At 39.9% G+C, this 17764-nt stretch overlaps 1 protein-coding gene across 1 annotated transcript in view; it reads right to left on the bottom strand.

Annotated features, from left to right (window-relative positions):
* Window positions 1-1942: 1942 nt before the first annotated feature.
* Window positions 1943-17764, bottom strand: part of LOC138017384 (coiled-coil domain-containing protein 158-like) — a 29697-nt gene continuing 13875 nt past the window's right edge. The window contains exons 4-15 of the mRNA XM_068864482.1: window positions 17307-17386; window positions 15111-15252; window positions 13966-14075; window positions 12697-12787; window positions 11485-11736; window positions 10698-10774; window positions 10135-10245; window positions 8659-8689; window positions 7504-7693; window positions 2696-2762; window positions 2465-2552; window positions 1943-2044 (exon numbers count right to left, since the gene is read on the bottom strand). Coding sequence (XP_068720583.1) covers window positions 1943-2044; window positions 2465-2552; window positions 2696-2762; window positions 7504-7693; window positions 8659-8689; window positions 10135-10245; window positions 10698-10774; window positions 11485-11736; window positions 12697-12787; window positions 13966-14075; window positions 15111-15252; window positions 17307-17386 — 1341 coding nt within the window. The remainder of the gene's footprint in view (window positions 2045-2464; window positions 2553-2695; window positions 2763-7503; window positions 7694-8658; window positions 8690-10134; window positions 10246-10697; window positions 10775-11484; window positions 11737-12696; window positions 12788-13965; window positions 14076-15110; window positions 15253-17306; window positions 17387-17764) is intronic.

Here is a 17764-nt window from a genome sequence, read left to right as displayed (position 1 = left end):
CGGAAACGAGTAATGCCTTCCAAGTATTCCAGAGCCACCCTTGGAAAAGTACATCTCAGTGTGAAAATAGTCCAACCACTCGTGGAATTAAGGAGAAAACCACGTTACAGGTAGCTTACGCAACCAGCAAGGTAAACGATTAACCACAAACGAAACAACTATGACAGAAAACGAAGGGCGCGCTCAATTTCGATAAAATTACGGTTATGAAATTTTAGGAATTTCTTGAGCCCAATGAAACGTTACATTCCAGTTGAAAACCCCAACACAAGCCAACGCACTTTGCGCATAGTTTTCTAGTAACTTGAGCTTGCCGTGAGCCGGAGACAACAGAACAACAATGTGGCGTCGATTTTAGTTGCATGGAACGCAACACTTTCGGTCCCAAAGTGGAACACCTTCGAAGGTGGCCCCAACATTGCGGTCTGCGGACCGTTTCATTTGACTTCAGTTACAGTCAAAGTTTCCGATATTTTGGGCGCAATAGAATGCACCCGAAAGCTAATACTGCTGACTTCTACTTCAACGTTCAGGTTCTAAAGGACGACACACAAATCAGATGAGTTTTTTTTGGAGAACATCTACGTGGCGTTATATCTCTCCTTTCGAACCCATTTGATTCTTATGTATTATAAACTGTCGGCTCAGTTGGTTGAGAATGGGCTACTGTCTGGGAAGACGCTGGATCAAAATTCCAGCCGGACCTACACTCACGATCTTCAAGGTACTGGAGAGAAAAGCTTCTTTTGGTACTGACATCTGACTGCCAATGGTTAGACTCTCCAGTTTTCTGAGTATAACAAAGATAAACCGTATACCCCACTCACAACCCTAAAATTAGGTAATCTAAATCCGAGGGTTAATAAAGATATGGCGATGACTACTTGAGAATACCAACTTTTTCAATTCACTAATGAACTTTATTACATGACTAGCTCCGTGAGCGGGCAATATGAGCCAAATCCAGCGCTGTGATTGGCTACCCGAGCGGAAAAGATGGAGCTCTACTGCCCGCCCGTATTTTCTCGCTTTGTCCCCGCAAGATGATTTTTTTTTGGGTGTTTTATCCCATGTAATAAAATCCTTTATTTTGACCAAGCTTGTTCGTTGGAAGGTGGCTGGAATATTGGCCATCGTTCCTTTTTTTTTTTTTTGCGTGTTTATGGCCCTCCAACTTTCGTTTCGGTCCAAAACACGCAAAAAAGAACTTGGCCAATGTAGAGTCATCTTGACCTAACAGCTTGGTCAATAACCCATATTGATTTAAGTGTCAACCGTATTTAGCGCTGGGCCTACCAATTGAGGACACTGTACAGAAATCAATTATCAGATCAACGCATCACAATCGTAGGTTGGTTTTTGAGGAGAGGGGAAGGGAGGGTAAACTGGAGCCACCGGAGAAAAACCCCTCGGACAAGAGAAAGAACCAATAAATTCCACCCACATGTGACGCGAAGCCGGGAATTCGAACCTGGGACGAATTAAGAGAAAGGCGAGTGTCTCTGGGGCTGCAAGTATGCGGGAGTGGCCACCAATGTGGCCGCGTTCGATTCCCAGATCCGGCGTCATATGTGATTTTGTTGGTTTCTCTATTCTGCACCGAGAGGTTTTTTCCCTCCGGTTACTCCGGTTTTCCCCCTCTCCTCAAAAACCAAATTTGATTTGATTTGCGTTTACTTGTTAATGTCAATTTACAGTGTCCCCGATTAGTGCTTTACGGCGCTAGAAGATTAGACACTTAAATAAAGAATTCCTTTCCTTTCCTTCCACCACTGCACCATCCTTGCTCCATGCACTCCATGAGATAATAAATGGCACACAACTGTACTTATTAAGATAAGAGATATGTCTCAAAAATATTCTCGAAATCGTTGACCAAGAGGACAAAGTTTCTCCCTCCGCGTTTGTCTCATCATTTTCCACTTCATAGCAAAACGGCAACCTAACCCTTGTTCTTAAGAGCATCCAGTTCACCGCGGTGGCATGTGACCTCCTGCTGCATTGATTCTGCAACTCGAACCGCTACAAATAGACCGTAAAGAACCTAGCAAATGAATAACGTAATTAAGAAACGAATAACAGATCTGGACTCATTCTAATTTTTCCATACATCTGTAAAACAATCAGGAATCTTGAAAGTCGCGTCAACAAACGCTCAGGAATAGTAAGCTCCGAAAAATTCTCTGCACTCACCCGAATTGAAGTCACAACTACTTTGCATCGCTGCTATTAACACCAGCCATCCCAAAGCAAAGCAGTTTATGACGTCCACCGATTACGGAAGCAATTTCCCTCTCTTGCTCGGGTCCATTGCGGATGGTATATCTGAGACACTGAGTAAAAAAACTCTAATAAGCACGACGAGTGTATAGAATTAATCCGTCGCAATTAAAAACAATCGTTAAAGTAACGGTACTTTAAAGATCGCACCTGATAGAAAATACAATGAAAATTCAAGTTGTACCACAGGAATACTACCAATGTAGTTGGTGGGCAGAACAACACAGTCGTCCAAACGGCGCCCATAAGCAATTTCCTGCAGTTTAATTCTACTACGAAAGAAGTAGGCACCCAGGAACATGGTTGCAGACCGGTTGAGACTAGCGGCATAACATTGTAGAGACCGGGGCACTAGTATTATGAATTATTAAATCTAAGACACTTCCTGCGAACATGCATCACACCAGTCAATTACCTTTGCCACTCATAACTCCCTTTGTCTTCACCAGCTTTCGGGTCAAAGGCCAAATCCTGTTCGGAACCTTAAAAGGCAAACACGCAACCAGATTGAATGGCACCATGCAGGGTATCCGCTCGCAGCCAGATGGAATTGACCGAGAGTCGATTTTGATGAGGGAGGAACCGGAGTACCCGAGAACAACCCTCAGATTCATATTGAGATTAAATGAAACTGAGCCCACCAACGACCTCGGGCCGAGGATTGAACCCAGATTGGAATGTACGGTCAGCTTGACAACAATTTTCTCGCACAGATGGGTTACCGACATTTTCTTACCCAGGGTGCTGCCGCACGCGCGCAGGCCCGCTATTACCATACAAAACGCTCTAAACATCAGCTCGGAAAATCTCCCTTGTGTGGGTGGTTTAATTTACATTTATACAACGCCTACATGTATCATATAACCATAGTTTCATACTAATGAATTACCTAACAGTATCAGGCTGACAAAGACCTGACAAGACTAAAAACTCCATCTACATTTCCTGGTCAAAGGGTATCATTCAGGAAAACCCTTGTCTTTTATGACTGGTATAGAACAGATACAATAGAAATCAATAAATTTAAAAAAGAAAAAAATAAAATAAGAAAACAAGAAAGAAGTAACTGTTGCAGATCGGAAAATAGATTCTGAGAGCCGAATGGAAAAAGACGAAAGAGACAAGTGATCGTCGCATTTACCTGGACATTTTAGAGGGGCTATGTCATGTTATTTTACTTTGTTTAGGGGAAATTCTTTGCTAATAAGAGTTTAAAACTCGCAAATGGTAATGTGGAATTCCTTAAGTGAATAAAAGTATCGCACATTACAAACACGATTGACTCTGGGCAAGAACGACCTTGCGATTTGACACAGACTTGAAAAAGGTTTGGGGTGGCTTTTTTTAAGATTAACCAAATTCAATCAGTTTTCAATCTTGTCCACCAGGGTCTATCCATGCTTCTCTTTCCTTTTGCTTGCATTTCTTTTATGTTGTGTGGTTAATGTAACTTTCATTCTACTTTTTGGCCATTTTGAATGTCACGAAATTACATCATTTTGCGTGACATAGCTCCTTTAAGCAATTTAAGCAATTGTCTCTTATAAACCCCTGAAAATTCTCCCCGCGCTTATTTTATACATCGAATGGAAAAGAGCTGGAAGTGGAAATGAGGAGAGGCACAATTACAAAAGGGCCGGGAGAACGAGTAATGAATGGAAAGGAAGGAAAATGTATTAAGATATAGACCTTATTCATAAATGGCGTTAAAATTTATAATTTTTTTGTCGAAGTGCAAAGTAGCCTCCCAAGCCTCGATACAATGCAATGACATGAAAAGATTTCTTGCTTTAAAATGATGGACCATAGGTAGGCTAATTTTGCACGTGGACAAAAGAAATTATAAATGTGACACAGCCATTTATGAATACAGGTCACTATTAGTCGACTGACGAATGGGGTGGGGTAAGAGGTGGACACAAAGAGAACAGGTGAGGGTGAGAAAGAAAACCGATTCAAACGGATTTTAGCGATTGAGTTCGTATTTTGATCCACATCCGTTGAGATATAAACTAAAAAAAAGCCGTTTGAGTCCATTAAGAAACTGGCAAAAAACGTTGGCTTCAAGATGGCCACATGAGAATTTGTGCAGGGTGCGAGGGAAGGGTTATTATATATGGAGTGACAAAACAGTGTGTTTCCACTTCATGTCCAGCAGAAATGTACAGTAATCAATCTCGTCTCCAGTGTCCCGCTGATGCTTTTGGTCAGCAAACTGAAGAACACGGACTCCATGCCTTGGAAGTGGCCAGAGTCCGTTTTTCCTTGGCAACCGACCAACAAGAAAAAACGCGGACTCTGGGGGACGAGATGCGGCAAGTAATTAGATGGCTTGCACGCCCTGATTTTGCATATCCAACAAGAAGTGCACCTTGTTACGTTCTAAGCATTTGTTTACACATTTCCAACAACAAGGATAAAGTCTAAGCGTTACTTTTTTGGTGAAGGGAAATGCAGCTTTTTAACTTTATCTTGACGACCGAGATGGAATCTAGGGGGCACTTGTGACTTTGTGAATGGTCTGTATTCTCAGACGCAAGTTGATTTTGAAGTTGGAAGAGACGTGACAGGGGACATGCCTGAAAGTTATATAACTATACAAGTGGTTTGAACAGGTTCCGTGTCCCATTTCTAAGGGGGGGTTTTTTTACCAATGAGACCCCGGGACGAACTCAGAACCGGCTGTAGGAGTTCCGTATCGGGCCTTCAATTTCTTCTTATGTTTTTAGCATGAGACCGGGCTGTGGCAATGAGCTCAGACCGTCCTGACTTCGGGACCGGCAGAAATTCTCGAACCGGGTATGAGTTCGCATACCATTCTCATGTGGCGTTAACATGACAACAAAATCTCAGACGGGGTCGAGAAGTTTCAAGCCGGTATGCTTTTGGGTCATATTCATATCATTTCGTCCGGTGTTCATGCAAACGGCTGCCAAAATTCCATAAAGCTGTAAAAGTTACATACCGGTCTCTGAGTTCGTCCCTGTCTCATGTAAATTAACCCCTTGCAAGAATACGAACAAGAAAGTGCGATTTAACACCAAAGAAAGGATATAACTGTGAAGAGTCGTGGATACCTTGCTTTACAAAATGTGGAAACGACCATATATCCAAATCTATCATTTTTAAGCCGCCCGCCTCATCCATATGGACCTTTACATAAAGGGAATTTCCAGGCCTAAGCCCGCCGTTTTATGTGAAAATCTTTGGTCTAAGAGAAGTACGAAGTATACACGCAGAGGGGTTCAAAAGGACAGGTACATGAACAGCCCTAGTATATTCATTAACATTTAGGCCGCCCTATATTGCCGCGGTCGTGTTTATTGGTGCACGGCGACGAGTAATACTTGTTCCAGTGCCCGGGGTTTTTTTCTGTTCACAGACATCCTACGGAGCCGGTAACATAGTGGACACGAGACCTCTGCCTACACCACCTTGGGCTTACACGTCAGCACCACACGCTTTTGCTTTTACCGGGTCCTCCCGTTGAACTCCTCAAAAAGCCATCTTGATGACCACCTAGTTTCTCACTTGCATTCCCTGTTAGTTACTAATGATTCTGAACTCGTGTTTTGACATTTTAGTCCTAGGAAAGATGGCGTTATCATTGGTATCACGGAATACACCAGAATGATGTCACAAATCTGCAATAATACTCTGAAGGGGTCCTCAACTATCGTAAACAGCTACGATTATGCGCTCACGTTTGCAATAAGTCAAAAAGGATCTGGTGTTTCCAAAACTCTTCCGACCTTTCCCGAACTATGGAACGATCATGAAACATGCTATGCTTACAACGTAGTATTAAGTTGCATTTATAGATGCACAAGGACCGGTCGTGTGAAAACCTGACCACATCCGGTGCCGGCAACCGGCAGTTAGTTTTCAGGGTCTCTCCCTTTAAAACTTTTAAACGAGGTCGTTTAAAACAAACCCCGCTCAAATATTCTGGCATCCAAAGGAAGCCGGGACATGGAATGGAAAACCACTGGATCGAAACGTTCGGCCTCAGGCCTCAGAACGAAAACCCTAAAGCTTTCGATGGCCAGTTACAAGTTCTGTATTCTAGACCTACCCAAGACAGAACGACTTGTGAGCGATGTGGGACGTATTCTTCTTTCCCAGTGATCGTATGTTATGCAGAACGGAGAGAACAAAACCCTTTTAATGCCAGAATTATTATCACAATGTGATGAAACCCAGTAAATATTTGCCCCTGTATCATACTTTCAGACGAGGACAGTCAATTTAGTGATTTTCTTTTTCTCGTTCTCCGTCCTTGCCTTCAACAAGTGAACTTATGGCTTAGTGGAACTGTTCTTCATTCCTTGCAACTTTTGATACTTCAAGCTTGCGCAGCCAAAAAACCTTTTCAACTGCGGCCATGGATATTACTCCTGTCTTCACATAAGAGGCATCTAATTCTTCCTGCTTGATTTTCAAACTGTTTGTCACCGGAAGATGTTTCTTCTTCTAGTTGCTTTGAACTGCGTTTGTCCTTGGGACTTCAACCTTCTTGGCTAACAATGCGCTCCTCGGTGGCTCTTCATCTCTTAAACTTCCACAGATTCTATGCATGGTGCTCTAGGGGTGCGGATCAGATGGTTGTCTTTCACGCTGTGAGCGAATCCTCCTGTGGTTGACTATTTCTTTGCTATTATGCCCAGCGAAGATTAGTACCTTGGGCTTTAAAACTAGTCACAACACGTTCCCTCTCGTCAAGTTGGGTGTTTAATTTTTTGAACCAATATTTGAGCTCCCTCCAAACTCTTACGTTTCAGGTCTACTGAATTAGAAAGCTCTGCAATTTGCTTTTCCAAGTTCGAAACCTCACTTTGCCACCGCTCTTGTTCTCCCATGTACGGTTTATTTTTTCCTCTCTTATAAGATTCATTTCCTTAGTTCTTCAGTTCCAAATCACCTCTCAGCTTTCCCAATTTCATCTATCGGTTGGACCATTTCGATTTCCTTCCGGGAAGAAGTAAATCCTCCTTCAGTGTAGCAACACTTTGATTTGATTTCGTTAGCTGGTCAAGAAGGCCATCTAGTCTCGCATTGGAATTTCTCTCTTTCTTACCCATTTACAGCTTTCTCAACTTCACTTTCTCGAAGTCTTGTAGTCTCTTCACGAATTTCCCTTATGAGCTTTTTTCTCTTCGGCTATATTTTCGCGTCAAAGTGTGCACTTCTTCGTTGTATTTTTCCCTAAGATTTTTCAGTTGCCTGGATAAGATCCTCTTTCTTTTCCTCGGCCTCTTGACTTAGTTTTTTCTGTATTGTGCACTTTTTCATTCAGTGTCAACCCAGTCCGCTTGGTTCTTGAGAAAGTCGAGAGTACAATGAATTCTTGCTTGTCCTTTGCATTTTGAAGATCCGCTTTTAACTCTCGAACTAAACATTCTAGTTCTCTGCACTGGACAAAGACAAAACCAAGAACCAGTTTCAACGCTTCCACGTAACGCTCTATTTACATTAAGAAAGATGGGAACTACAACGCTGTATCATGTATTAGTAATATTGTGTTACCAAATGAAACACGGAATTTTTGCTGCACAAGATTGTAGTCATTATGCCTGTGACGTAATATGTCACCATGGCAACGGAAAGCCCTGTTAAAACCCTTTTTTGTCTTAAGTTGCATATATCTCAAAACCGCACTCGGTGCCCCCCTTATTTTTATTGCTAAAAAGTAACTAGATGGCAAGATAAAACTTTCTGCAAAGTTTTAAAAAAAATCTAAATAGCGGATTAAGAGCCACCCTTAAAATGATCTCATAATTAAGAGAAGAAGACGCAATTTACATCGAGCGGTTGTTTTTTATATACAGCATCTGAAAACAATTTCGCAACTGTATTCGTTTTGAGTCAGGTTTAGTTCGCAAGTGAAACAAGACACCCTGTTCCGTCTTCCTGCCACTCCTTTCCTGACTGATTCTATTCTTTTTTGCTTACGTTTTATCATTAAATAAATACCTACAACGTCTTTCTTATCCTTTAAGACCTTCATGTAAGCGTGTTACTTCACTAGACTAAATCAACTCCGTGGAAGAGCCACACTAGTTGTGATTTACACGTACACTTTTTTCCTGCGCTCAACGCAAGAGTCAGCCATGTTGCATTTCGTTCTGATTGTTTCATTTGATTATCTGCCTCTGTTATGATTGGCTACGGAAAGACATTAACCATGGTTTCAGGTTTACGTTACCCAATAAGAAACCACAGGTTAAGTTATATAAGCAAACCTTAGGGAAAAATTCGAGGATTGCAATTCTTTTGCTACGCCAACCTTCGCGTCTGACGAAACTTTTTCTGTTTTTCGTAGCTCGTTTGTTCGTGCCTTTTCAAGCTCTAGTCTCCAGGCATTTTGTGCTACCTTACCATTGCTGACACAACAGTTTGGTGTTCTTCCCTGAAGAAAGGAAACCGTATTTTCAATATTTTATTCACTTGAACATTAAAAGGAACAAACGCCAAAGAACAGGGGTAATTTCACATAATGGTGCTCTTTGTCTACAAAAAGACCGGTCTCTGTCCATTTGAGAGGCGGCAAACTCTTCCTGGTTGAAAGTGTTGCGTAAATTTAACTTTTGGAGTTCCTGTTTTCAGTTATGCGGTAGTGAGAAGAGGTTAGTTTTTTCATCAATAAATTTGTCCTTCTAGAATGTACTTCATTAAAAAGGCAAGAGTGCTCCTGCCAGTAGAGAGACTGCAATTAAACTAAAGTGAAATTAGAGCAGGTGAATTCAAACGTTGGCTTTTGGTGAGCGTGAAAACTAGTCCTCCTTCGCAGGCGTTATTAGGGTCGTCACGGAGAGAGCGTTTGCGCTGTCGACCTCTAATACCGGCTGCGAAAGAGACTATGGGTGTGTTTTCAGGACAATCACTATCTAGCCTAAGAAGACTTGAACCAGTGTTCAATGCTTCCAAGTGACGCGCTTATTAGAAGGAACGCCACCACAACGTGGTATCATACCACATGACATTGCCAATATTTTGGTACCAAATGAAACACTAATTATTGCTCAGTCATTATTTGTTAGGTAATATTGTCCCCGTGGCAACGGGCAAGCCCTGTAAAAACACCCTTTATTTTGTCTGAAGTTGCACTTATAGCTCAAAAACGAACTCGTGTTGACTCCCCCATTTTTTTTTTCTGAAAAGTAATAAGACGGGCTGGTAATTTGAAACTTCCCTGCAATCCTAGTGGATTCAGAGCCACCTTACAATTTTTGTGATTTTTTTTTTTTTTAAGGTACTCTGAATCCTCTGGGCATAATTTTTTTCATAACTTTGCCGAAAGTTTCATCGTGGCCTTCTAATCACGTTTCAGCAATACAAAGGGGGTCAACCGAGGTTCGTTTTTGAGAATATTAGCAACTAAACCAAAATATAGGGGTGGGTTTTTGCTGGTCTTTCCCTTTGCTAAGGTAACATTATTACATCACAATAATAAGCACATCTTGTTTGAAAAACCGCTTAAGTTTTTACCTGGTTTTGGTGGTTTAAATTTAATGATAATTGCATATTGAAATTTGACGACTCGCTTAACTGTAAGCGAGTTGAGAAAGGAACTGTTTTCAAGGACGTTTCTGGTTTGTCACTCGCTAAGTGCGACCTGAACAACCGCTTCGTGAAAACACACCCTTTGAAAACCGAAGAGTAGAAAAGCGACAAATTTACATGTAACTCACCTTGGCTGAAGGTGAATGCTCTCACTATTGAGCCAAGCGTTCTCTCTGAATTTCGCAGAAATACGGAACACGTTTTGAAAGAATACTCTCAACTTTGATAAACTAGGCCGAACACGTTTAAAAAATAGAACGGGCTTTGACGTATGATTTAAGAACTTGTTACTTCAATTTTGCAGTTTCTTGCTGTAAATTTTCCAGTTCTTTTCTGACAAGTGCTGCTCGATTTGCAGTTAGTTGCAACGCTTGATCGTGTTCATCCTCCAGCTTGGAAATTCTGTAGAGCACATTGAAATAAAGAAATAAATAAATAATAAAAACGATGATTATGATATAATAATAATATAATAATAATAAATAATAATAATGATGATGATGATGATGATGATGATGATGATGATGAGATGATGATGATGATAATAATAAAAGGAATACAACTACTGGCTGACTAAGAGTTTTGATCGCTGCAAACTCAGAAGTAATCGGAAAAAAAAATTCCGACTGCAGGAGGAGGTCAAGGTTTGAACCTCAGATTGCTCCTGAGAGGTTGGACAGCAGCGCGCAAAGGGTGACGAGGGAAATTCTTTTAGCGTTCATTTTTCCTCAGACGTCGACAGGCGCGGATCTCAAGTGCTAGCATGGACGCCATCGAGAGACAGGACGCGCAGTCAAGCTTGTTTTCTAGCTTAGGTAGCTTTCACTTGCATTCCTGTAAACTACAGTGTATACCTGGTTTTATTTTCACTTTGTAGTTCCTCGAGTCTAGTTTCTGACAACTCTTTGCTTCTCTTGAACTCCGCCTCCACCTGCATGGTCAAGGTATAGAGATTTAACATGTTTCTTGAATAATAAAATGTGTCCACTTCTGGGGATCAAGGAAAGTCATAAGGGTGATCCACATGGAGGAATCTGTCTCTTTGTTTACACTATTTAGAGCACTCGGATAGTCATTGAGCAACTGCTTCTGTTTCAGTGGTTTACTAGGGTTCCCTCGAGTCACTCCCTATCATCTCATATATCCAATACGCACTCATGGAATAATTGTTTCTTATTAGAGCGAGTTTCAATCGAGTGTCCGTAAAACCAAAACCAATCAAACAGGACGGAGACAATCCGCTAAACCATTCAAAACGCGAAGTAATTACATGTAGCCGACGCAGGGCGCGGGAAAATGTGCACGCACGAGCCACGATTCGTTTGGTTTCACTTCTGATTGGTTGAAAAAGTGGCGCAAGAACTTTGAACCAATCACTGTGTGAAGTAATCATAAACTAAAGCAATTCGCTAATTACTTTCGACACATTTGAAAATCGCTCTATTATTATTATTATTATTATTATTATTATTATTATTACTGTTGGTGTTGTTGATTATTATTATCATTAAAAGGCTTTATTTCACTTTGGTTTAATAATAATTATAATAATAATAATAATAATAATAATAATAATAATAATACTAAATGTTTATTTAACCCTCTCGAAGAGCAAACTCTGAATGAATTAATTTCTTTTACCCGTTCCAGGGAAGATTTCAACGTCTTCTTGTCCTTGTCATCATCAAAGAGACTTTTTTGTATGAGCTCGACCAGAGCATCTCCAATCTGTCCCACAGAAGCCGTGTTCTCCAGTGCACTGGAAACTAGACCGGATCTGAATCGTTTTTTGTCCTCCTCCGATGCTATTCTTCTGATTTTATCAAGAAAAGATTTGTGAGCTGCTAGATTTTCTTCGAGTTGTCTAACACTGGCTTGCATGGAGTTCAAACTCTGAAAAACAAGCGCAAAATAATAGTAAGAGATACTGTATGACGCTCATTTTGCTCGCCTTGCAAAAAACCGACATAAAGAATCTGCGTAGTTGTTGAAAACTACAGGTGTAAGCTCAAATGGAATTTTTTCCTGTGAACATCACCGGTGAAAACAGGAAGCAATTCTGCTTCATAAGTTAAAGGTCTTGCCAGGGCTGGCGCAGTGGTGAGAGCAAACGCCTTCCACCAAAGTAACCCGCAATTGATTACCAGATTGGACGCCAATTGTGGGTTCAGTTTTGTTGGTTATCTACTCTGCTCCGAGAGGTTTTTTCCCCGGGTACTCCGGTTTTCCCCTCTCCACAAAAACCAACATTTTGATTTGATTTCAGCTAATTTGTAGACTTCCCAATTAGCAGAGCACTCGTACTCAGCTAAATAACCTTTAGACTTAAATAAAGTGATTATTAATATAATTTTCTTATTATTAATACATAATTTTAACTCGACTGTACTTTGCAAAGCATATAACAAGTTTCAAACTTAATCGCAAGTACTGATCAGGGTTTTCAAATCACTAATAAAGTGAAAGCCATCTCTTTGGGCACCCATTTCCAATAGCGCTGTGTTAAAAGGCTCGGCAGCCAATTTAATAGATCTTGCAAGCAAGGTGTGATTACAGAATAGGTACCAGACTACTTCGAAGTAGAACAAGTACCTTGCCACCACAGTCAGAAATTATGGATCACACAGTCGGTAGTCACTCAGTGGATGGATAGAGTTGTGCGGCATCACTTCGGGCGACTTGACATCCTTCATTAATGTTCTTTATTTCAATAAAACTAGCACCATAATACGAACATTACTGGATTCCCAACAAGAGTGTCAATTTTTGACACCAAAATAAATAATTTATTATTGACAGTTTGACTGGTTACATGCAAGTTTGTCTCATCTTGCCGGTTACATGTACAAATACCTCATCCTTTGAATCTATGATTTGTTGTTGCTTCCTTAGTCCAGCCTCAAGTTGTTGGATCAATTTCAACTGTCCCGAAGCTTCACTTTCTCTAAAAACCAAACAGGGAAACTCAGAAGTGATTTTACATTTGCTGCACTGAAATCTCCCTTCTACAGTAAGTAATGACTTAGGAATTGAATTGGCTTGTCGGTGCAATTTAACAAAAAAACTGTTAGTAACTAGGGTATCCACAACCTGCTCAGTAACTCGCACCTGGACAGCTGCCCCCTCCCCTCCCTTAAGAGTTGTCTCGAAAACTCAAGCCCAAAAACCTTAGAACCTGTTGTTGTCTTGAAACCTCTATCGGCCATGCATGAAGGAAAGTCACCCAAACGAATACCCTACATGTACAGGAAGTATTTCAGGACTCCTTTCCCTTCTAAGAGTGGGAACACTACTTGTCTTACAGATTTAACTCTGTGTAACGCCAGACATTTTACTGTCTTGTTAATGGGGGCCAGTACAGGGGTGAGAAACAACATGGTTTATATACCGCACATATATTTATCACACAGTCTCATAGTGGTTTACAATTATTTTTTTCCTAAGGTGAGATCGGACGCCAGCTTGTAAAGGCACCTCTGGCAGCAGCTAATTCAGCCCACATTTGATCCCACCATTTGTGGGTGTCATTACAAAGGCAGCACTGTCTCCTCATTTTTGCGTTACTTAATAACCCATTGACTCACAGGGCTTCCCCATTGACGAGTAAAATCGCCTGGTGTTAGACAGAGTAAAATACTAAGCCTGGCCGGTTTAGGCAGGTTTGGACATCAAAGGTTAATTGGACAGTTTTTCAGTGAGTGATTAAAGTAACAACATTATTTGGCCACACAACCAAAGGAAACCCTGACGTACCTGTACATGTATGATACTTGTTCACACTGAGGATCTGAATATTATTTCCAGTTTATCAATAATCTGCACCTTTTTTACATATTAATAACCTTATTTGACCACACAATCAAAAGACATCATTGTGGACATATGATATCGGTTAACCGTTGTGAACAATTCCTGCATAACTACATTGGGTAATCTGCACTTCAAGTGATAATTATCATCACTTCAAAGTCCTTTAGGAAGCAAAAAAAGTTCTTCCAAAGAAATAGACCTGCAATATAACTGATCAATACTGAGTCTTTTTCATTATTTTGATATCCATGGAATTAATTAAAAATTAATATGCCAAGCAACTGCTCACTGCTCAACAGTCATGTACTGTACCTGAGTGCAAGCACATGGTCTCTCCCTGCAATGGACTCCTTGAGTCGCTTCTCCAAGTCATTGACAATGTCCCTGTAATAAGCATCTTGCTTTGCACAAAGCTCTGTTGTCTGTTGAAAAAAAATTGGGCATTTTGATCACATAACCAAAGGATAGACCCTACGGTCAAAGTGCGGATTAATCTACTCATGCATTATAGGCTATCATTATTTTTTAATCAATAATTATTACATTATTTATCTCTGGCATTGCCAACACAATGAAAGGAGAGGGTGCAGTTGAGGTTCACACTGCAAAAGGGGGGGGGGGGGGGATTCAATCAGACATTGCTTGCAGTCACACTTGAGAGAGACACAATGTAAAATAATAATTGTAAAATTACACTAGTGTTGACACTACTCTAGTGTCAACTCTCAACCGCAGCCTTTCAGCAGATCAACGCTGCATCCCCCCTTAAACCATGACGATGACGGCCTTTTTATACCTGATGCTAATTTGTTACTTTTCTATTCCCATAATACAATATTTTGGGGTTCTTTGCATAAAAACAATACAAGTCATTTACCCTGGGGATTGTATCACGTTTCAGTGAACTGGACATCATTGCTTTAAATAAAATAATGCAAATAACCCCCCAAAATGAACTGTATTACAGGATTTGTGAAAATAGCAAACAGACCATTTCCGTCAGAGTTGCTGTTTGCTTCTGGTTCAAAATGAGTCTCGATGCTAAGCCATTTAAGTGATAATGAGTGTGATTTGCATGAAAATACACCACTCATTTCCATTTGAATGGTTGTGCACCAGGACTGGCTTTGAACCCAAGGCAAACAGCAACTCAGAAATGGGCTACTACTATCAATGGGCACATCACTTTTTTTTGAGCAAAGATGTAAAGGACTTGGATCATCCCTGATGAAGGCACTGGACAAGAATGTCAAAATGTTGCATCTTTAAATAATTTTAAAGATATAATTTTCTAAAACAAAGTTCATTATTCTCTCAACCAAAGTAGCATCAACTACCAATTTAAAACTATTCCATAAATGAGGGACCTTGGGTTTGAGTACTGTTAATGCCAAAAATAACGACAAAAGGTGCATTCTTGTCAATTTGACATTTTTGATCTCAGCTCTCCATATTACCATCTTCAACTTTCTTTTTAAATCATCCATCTGTGCATTCGTCTCCCTAAGGCCAATACTTTGAAATCCAGGGATCGAGTACCCACTTGTACTGGTACCCAGAGCTCCAGCTCTTGAAGCTGGTGCACCAGTGGAGGTGGAGCTGAAAAATAACAAGAACGTATGAATTACGGTACTAATTGAATTCATATTTCATTATTACTAATTAAAGACAAACACTGTTAGTAACTTACTGGTACAACAAATGAGGCGGTATCCTGTTCAAAGAGATACTGTATTTCTGTATTTAAGGGCCATGCGAAATTTGGTTTTAATCGGGTGCAGGGATGTTGAAGTGGTGAGAGCACTCATCTCCCACCAACGTGGCCTGGGTTCAATTCCCAGACTTGGCGTCATATGTGGGTTGAGTTTGTTGATTCTGTACTCTGCAAAGGGAGGTTTTACTCCTAGTACTCTGGTTTTCACCTCTCCTTAAAACCAACAATCGATTTGAGTTGCGTTAATTTGTTGATTTCAGTTTACAGTGTCGCCAATTAGAGCATCCGCGCTAGAACACTTGACACTTTCCAAATAAAGTTCATTTCCTTTGAGGCTACACTGTAATTTCCACAACCAGACATTGTTACATGTATCTTGGACACCAAAGATGACCATAAATATTATTGGAAATTGATTGTCTTCTCCATTTTTTATTACGTACATCTACTCTCAGTGCCTTGTGAAGTTACATTCATTTGCAAATCACAAAATCCTTCTAAAACTTTGTCCCACAAAATCTCCATTATTAATTTTTGCAAAACACTAGCCTAAGAGTTCTCATTACAACTGTCATTTGTACATCGATCACAACAACAAAACTCAGTCTGGATTCAAGCTCATTAATGTGAGTGCCACTGTGGGAAGAAAAAGAGGATTTAAATTAAGGCAGAGTTTGGAAAATTCTCTTTTGGTTGTAAAGATATGCTTGTACACAATTTATCACTGTGTACACCATGAACAAAGAAATTGTTATATAGATTAAAGAACTATTTGTACAGTAAGTCAGAATTCATACAATGTAAGAATTGACCAACAATTAAATAAATTAATTGCTTAAAGGTGGCTCCCTAGAGTATTTGCAATACCCTCACTACGGGGAACGAGTCACAAAAGAAAAAGCTAGTTAATTTCCCTTAAAGTTTCCCTGTAGAGACTTACCATTATGGTTACCGATATACTTGTAATATGGCTCATTTCTTGGGTATCAAGTTTTGAATTATGGTTGTTGCCATGGTAACATCACATCTAATAACAGGCAGATATACATGTAAATCTTATTTTTAGCCTAATACAGGGTTGTCATTAGTAGCCAGTAGCCGCCTGATTTCTGCCATCTGTCAGACCACTTTTTGCCAGCTACTTTTGCCCAAGAATGCAGGAAATTGCCTTTGTGAGCTTTGTGCTCATTAGAATCTGACTAGCCACCTACTTGTACTCACTCATCCATCTACGGTACTTAAAATCCTAATGGCAACCCTGCTAATAGGTTAAATTCCTTAATGCCTATACTTTCCTTCAGTGAATTTCTTTCTTTGCCACATTATGGAACTTATATTGACTGACATTTTGAAGTGGTAAAAAGTCAAGGTTGTTGAGACAGTTTAAATGCCAATATTCTGTAATTTCTCATTTTTCTATATATATATATATATATATTTGATTAGCTCTGACAACTTTTAATAACAAATATTTAAGGGTATTGGATAGGGACTGTACATGTACATGTTGTACGTGGTTTGAACTGAGCCAATTTTCCAAAAAAACTTAGCGAAGAAAATGCACGAAAATTTAACAATTAATTTTACAGATTAATTTTGGTCAAGCTGACGTCACAAAAATCACAAAAACACACACGGTTCAGGTTTTGCACGCCATACTAATGCTCAGTTTGCGCGCCATCCTAAAACTCTTGGGAGCCTCCTATTTAAGGAGAAAAAAAAGACAACAAAAGGAAAGATCTGCTCATAATTAAATGACATTTTTGCCAGTTTTAACAGCTACATGTAATATTGTAGTTCAAACTGTATTTTCATAAACCGTCTACTTGAGGATTTACTTGATGATTATTGCTCCCTTATTTTAACTAAATTATGTTGTGAAAAATAATTTGTTACAACAGATAGTGTTACAAAATAATCTACAACAGTCTGTACTTACGAATGAGTTCTTGAAAATGTAGATTGTGGAGGGATACCATTCTTTTGTAAAATACCAGAAAACATGTCCATCTCCTTGTGCTACAAGGAAAAAAAAGCTGAGACTCATCATAATAATTATATTGGAGCTCCGCGCGTGGAGCACCATAATTAAGGACGGTGCCTCCTAATTCAGAGGTATTTTTGCGCCGTTTACTGAATATGCGGGAAAAGCAGATTTTAACAAGTGTTATTGAAATCCAAAAACAATATTGGGGGTAAGCACGCATTTTTCGAAGATAATTAATCAACAACATTTGTAAAAAGCTTTAAAATACAAAGCAATGTATGGCGTTCTTTTCCAAATTGAAGCTTAATTATCTCTGAAAAATGCGTGGTTACCCCCAATTTTCTTTTTGGATACCAAGAGCACTTGCTAAGTTCTGTTTTCTCCGCATAGTTTTGAACTGTGCAAAAATA

The sequence above is a fragment of the Montipora capricornis genome, chromosome 9 (genome assembly GCF_036669925.1).
Source record: "Montipora capricornis isolate CH-2021 chromosome 9, ASM3666992v2, whole genome shotgun sequence".
NCBI classification, from domain to species: domain Eukaryota; kingdom Metazoa; phylum Cnidaria; class Anthozoa; order Scleractinia; family Acroporidae; genus Montipora; species Montipora capricornis.
Note: the sequence above shows the minus strand (reverse complement) of the source record. Positions and strands in the feature narration are given on the sequence as shown.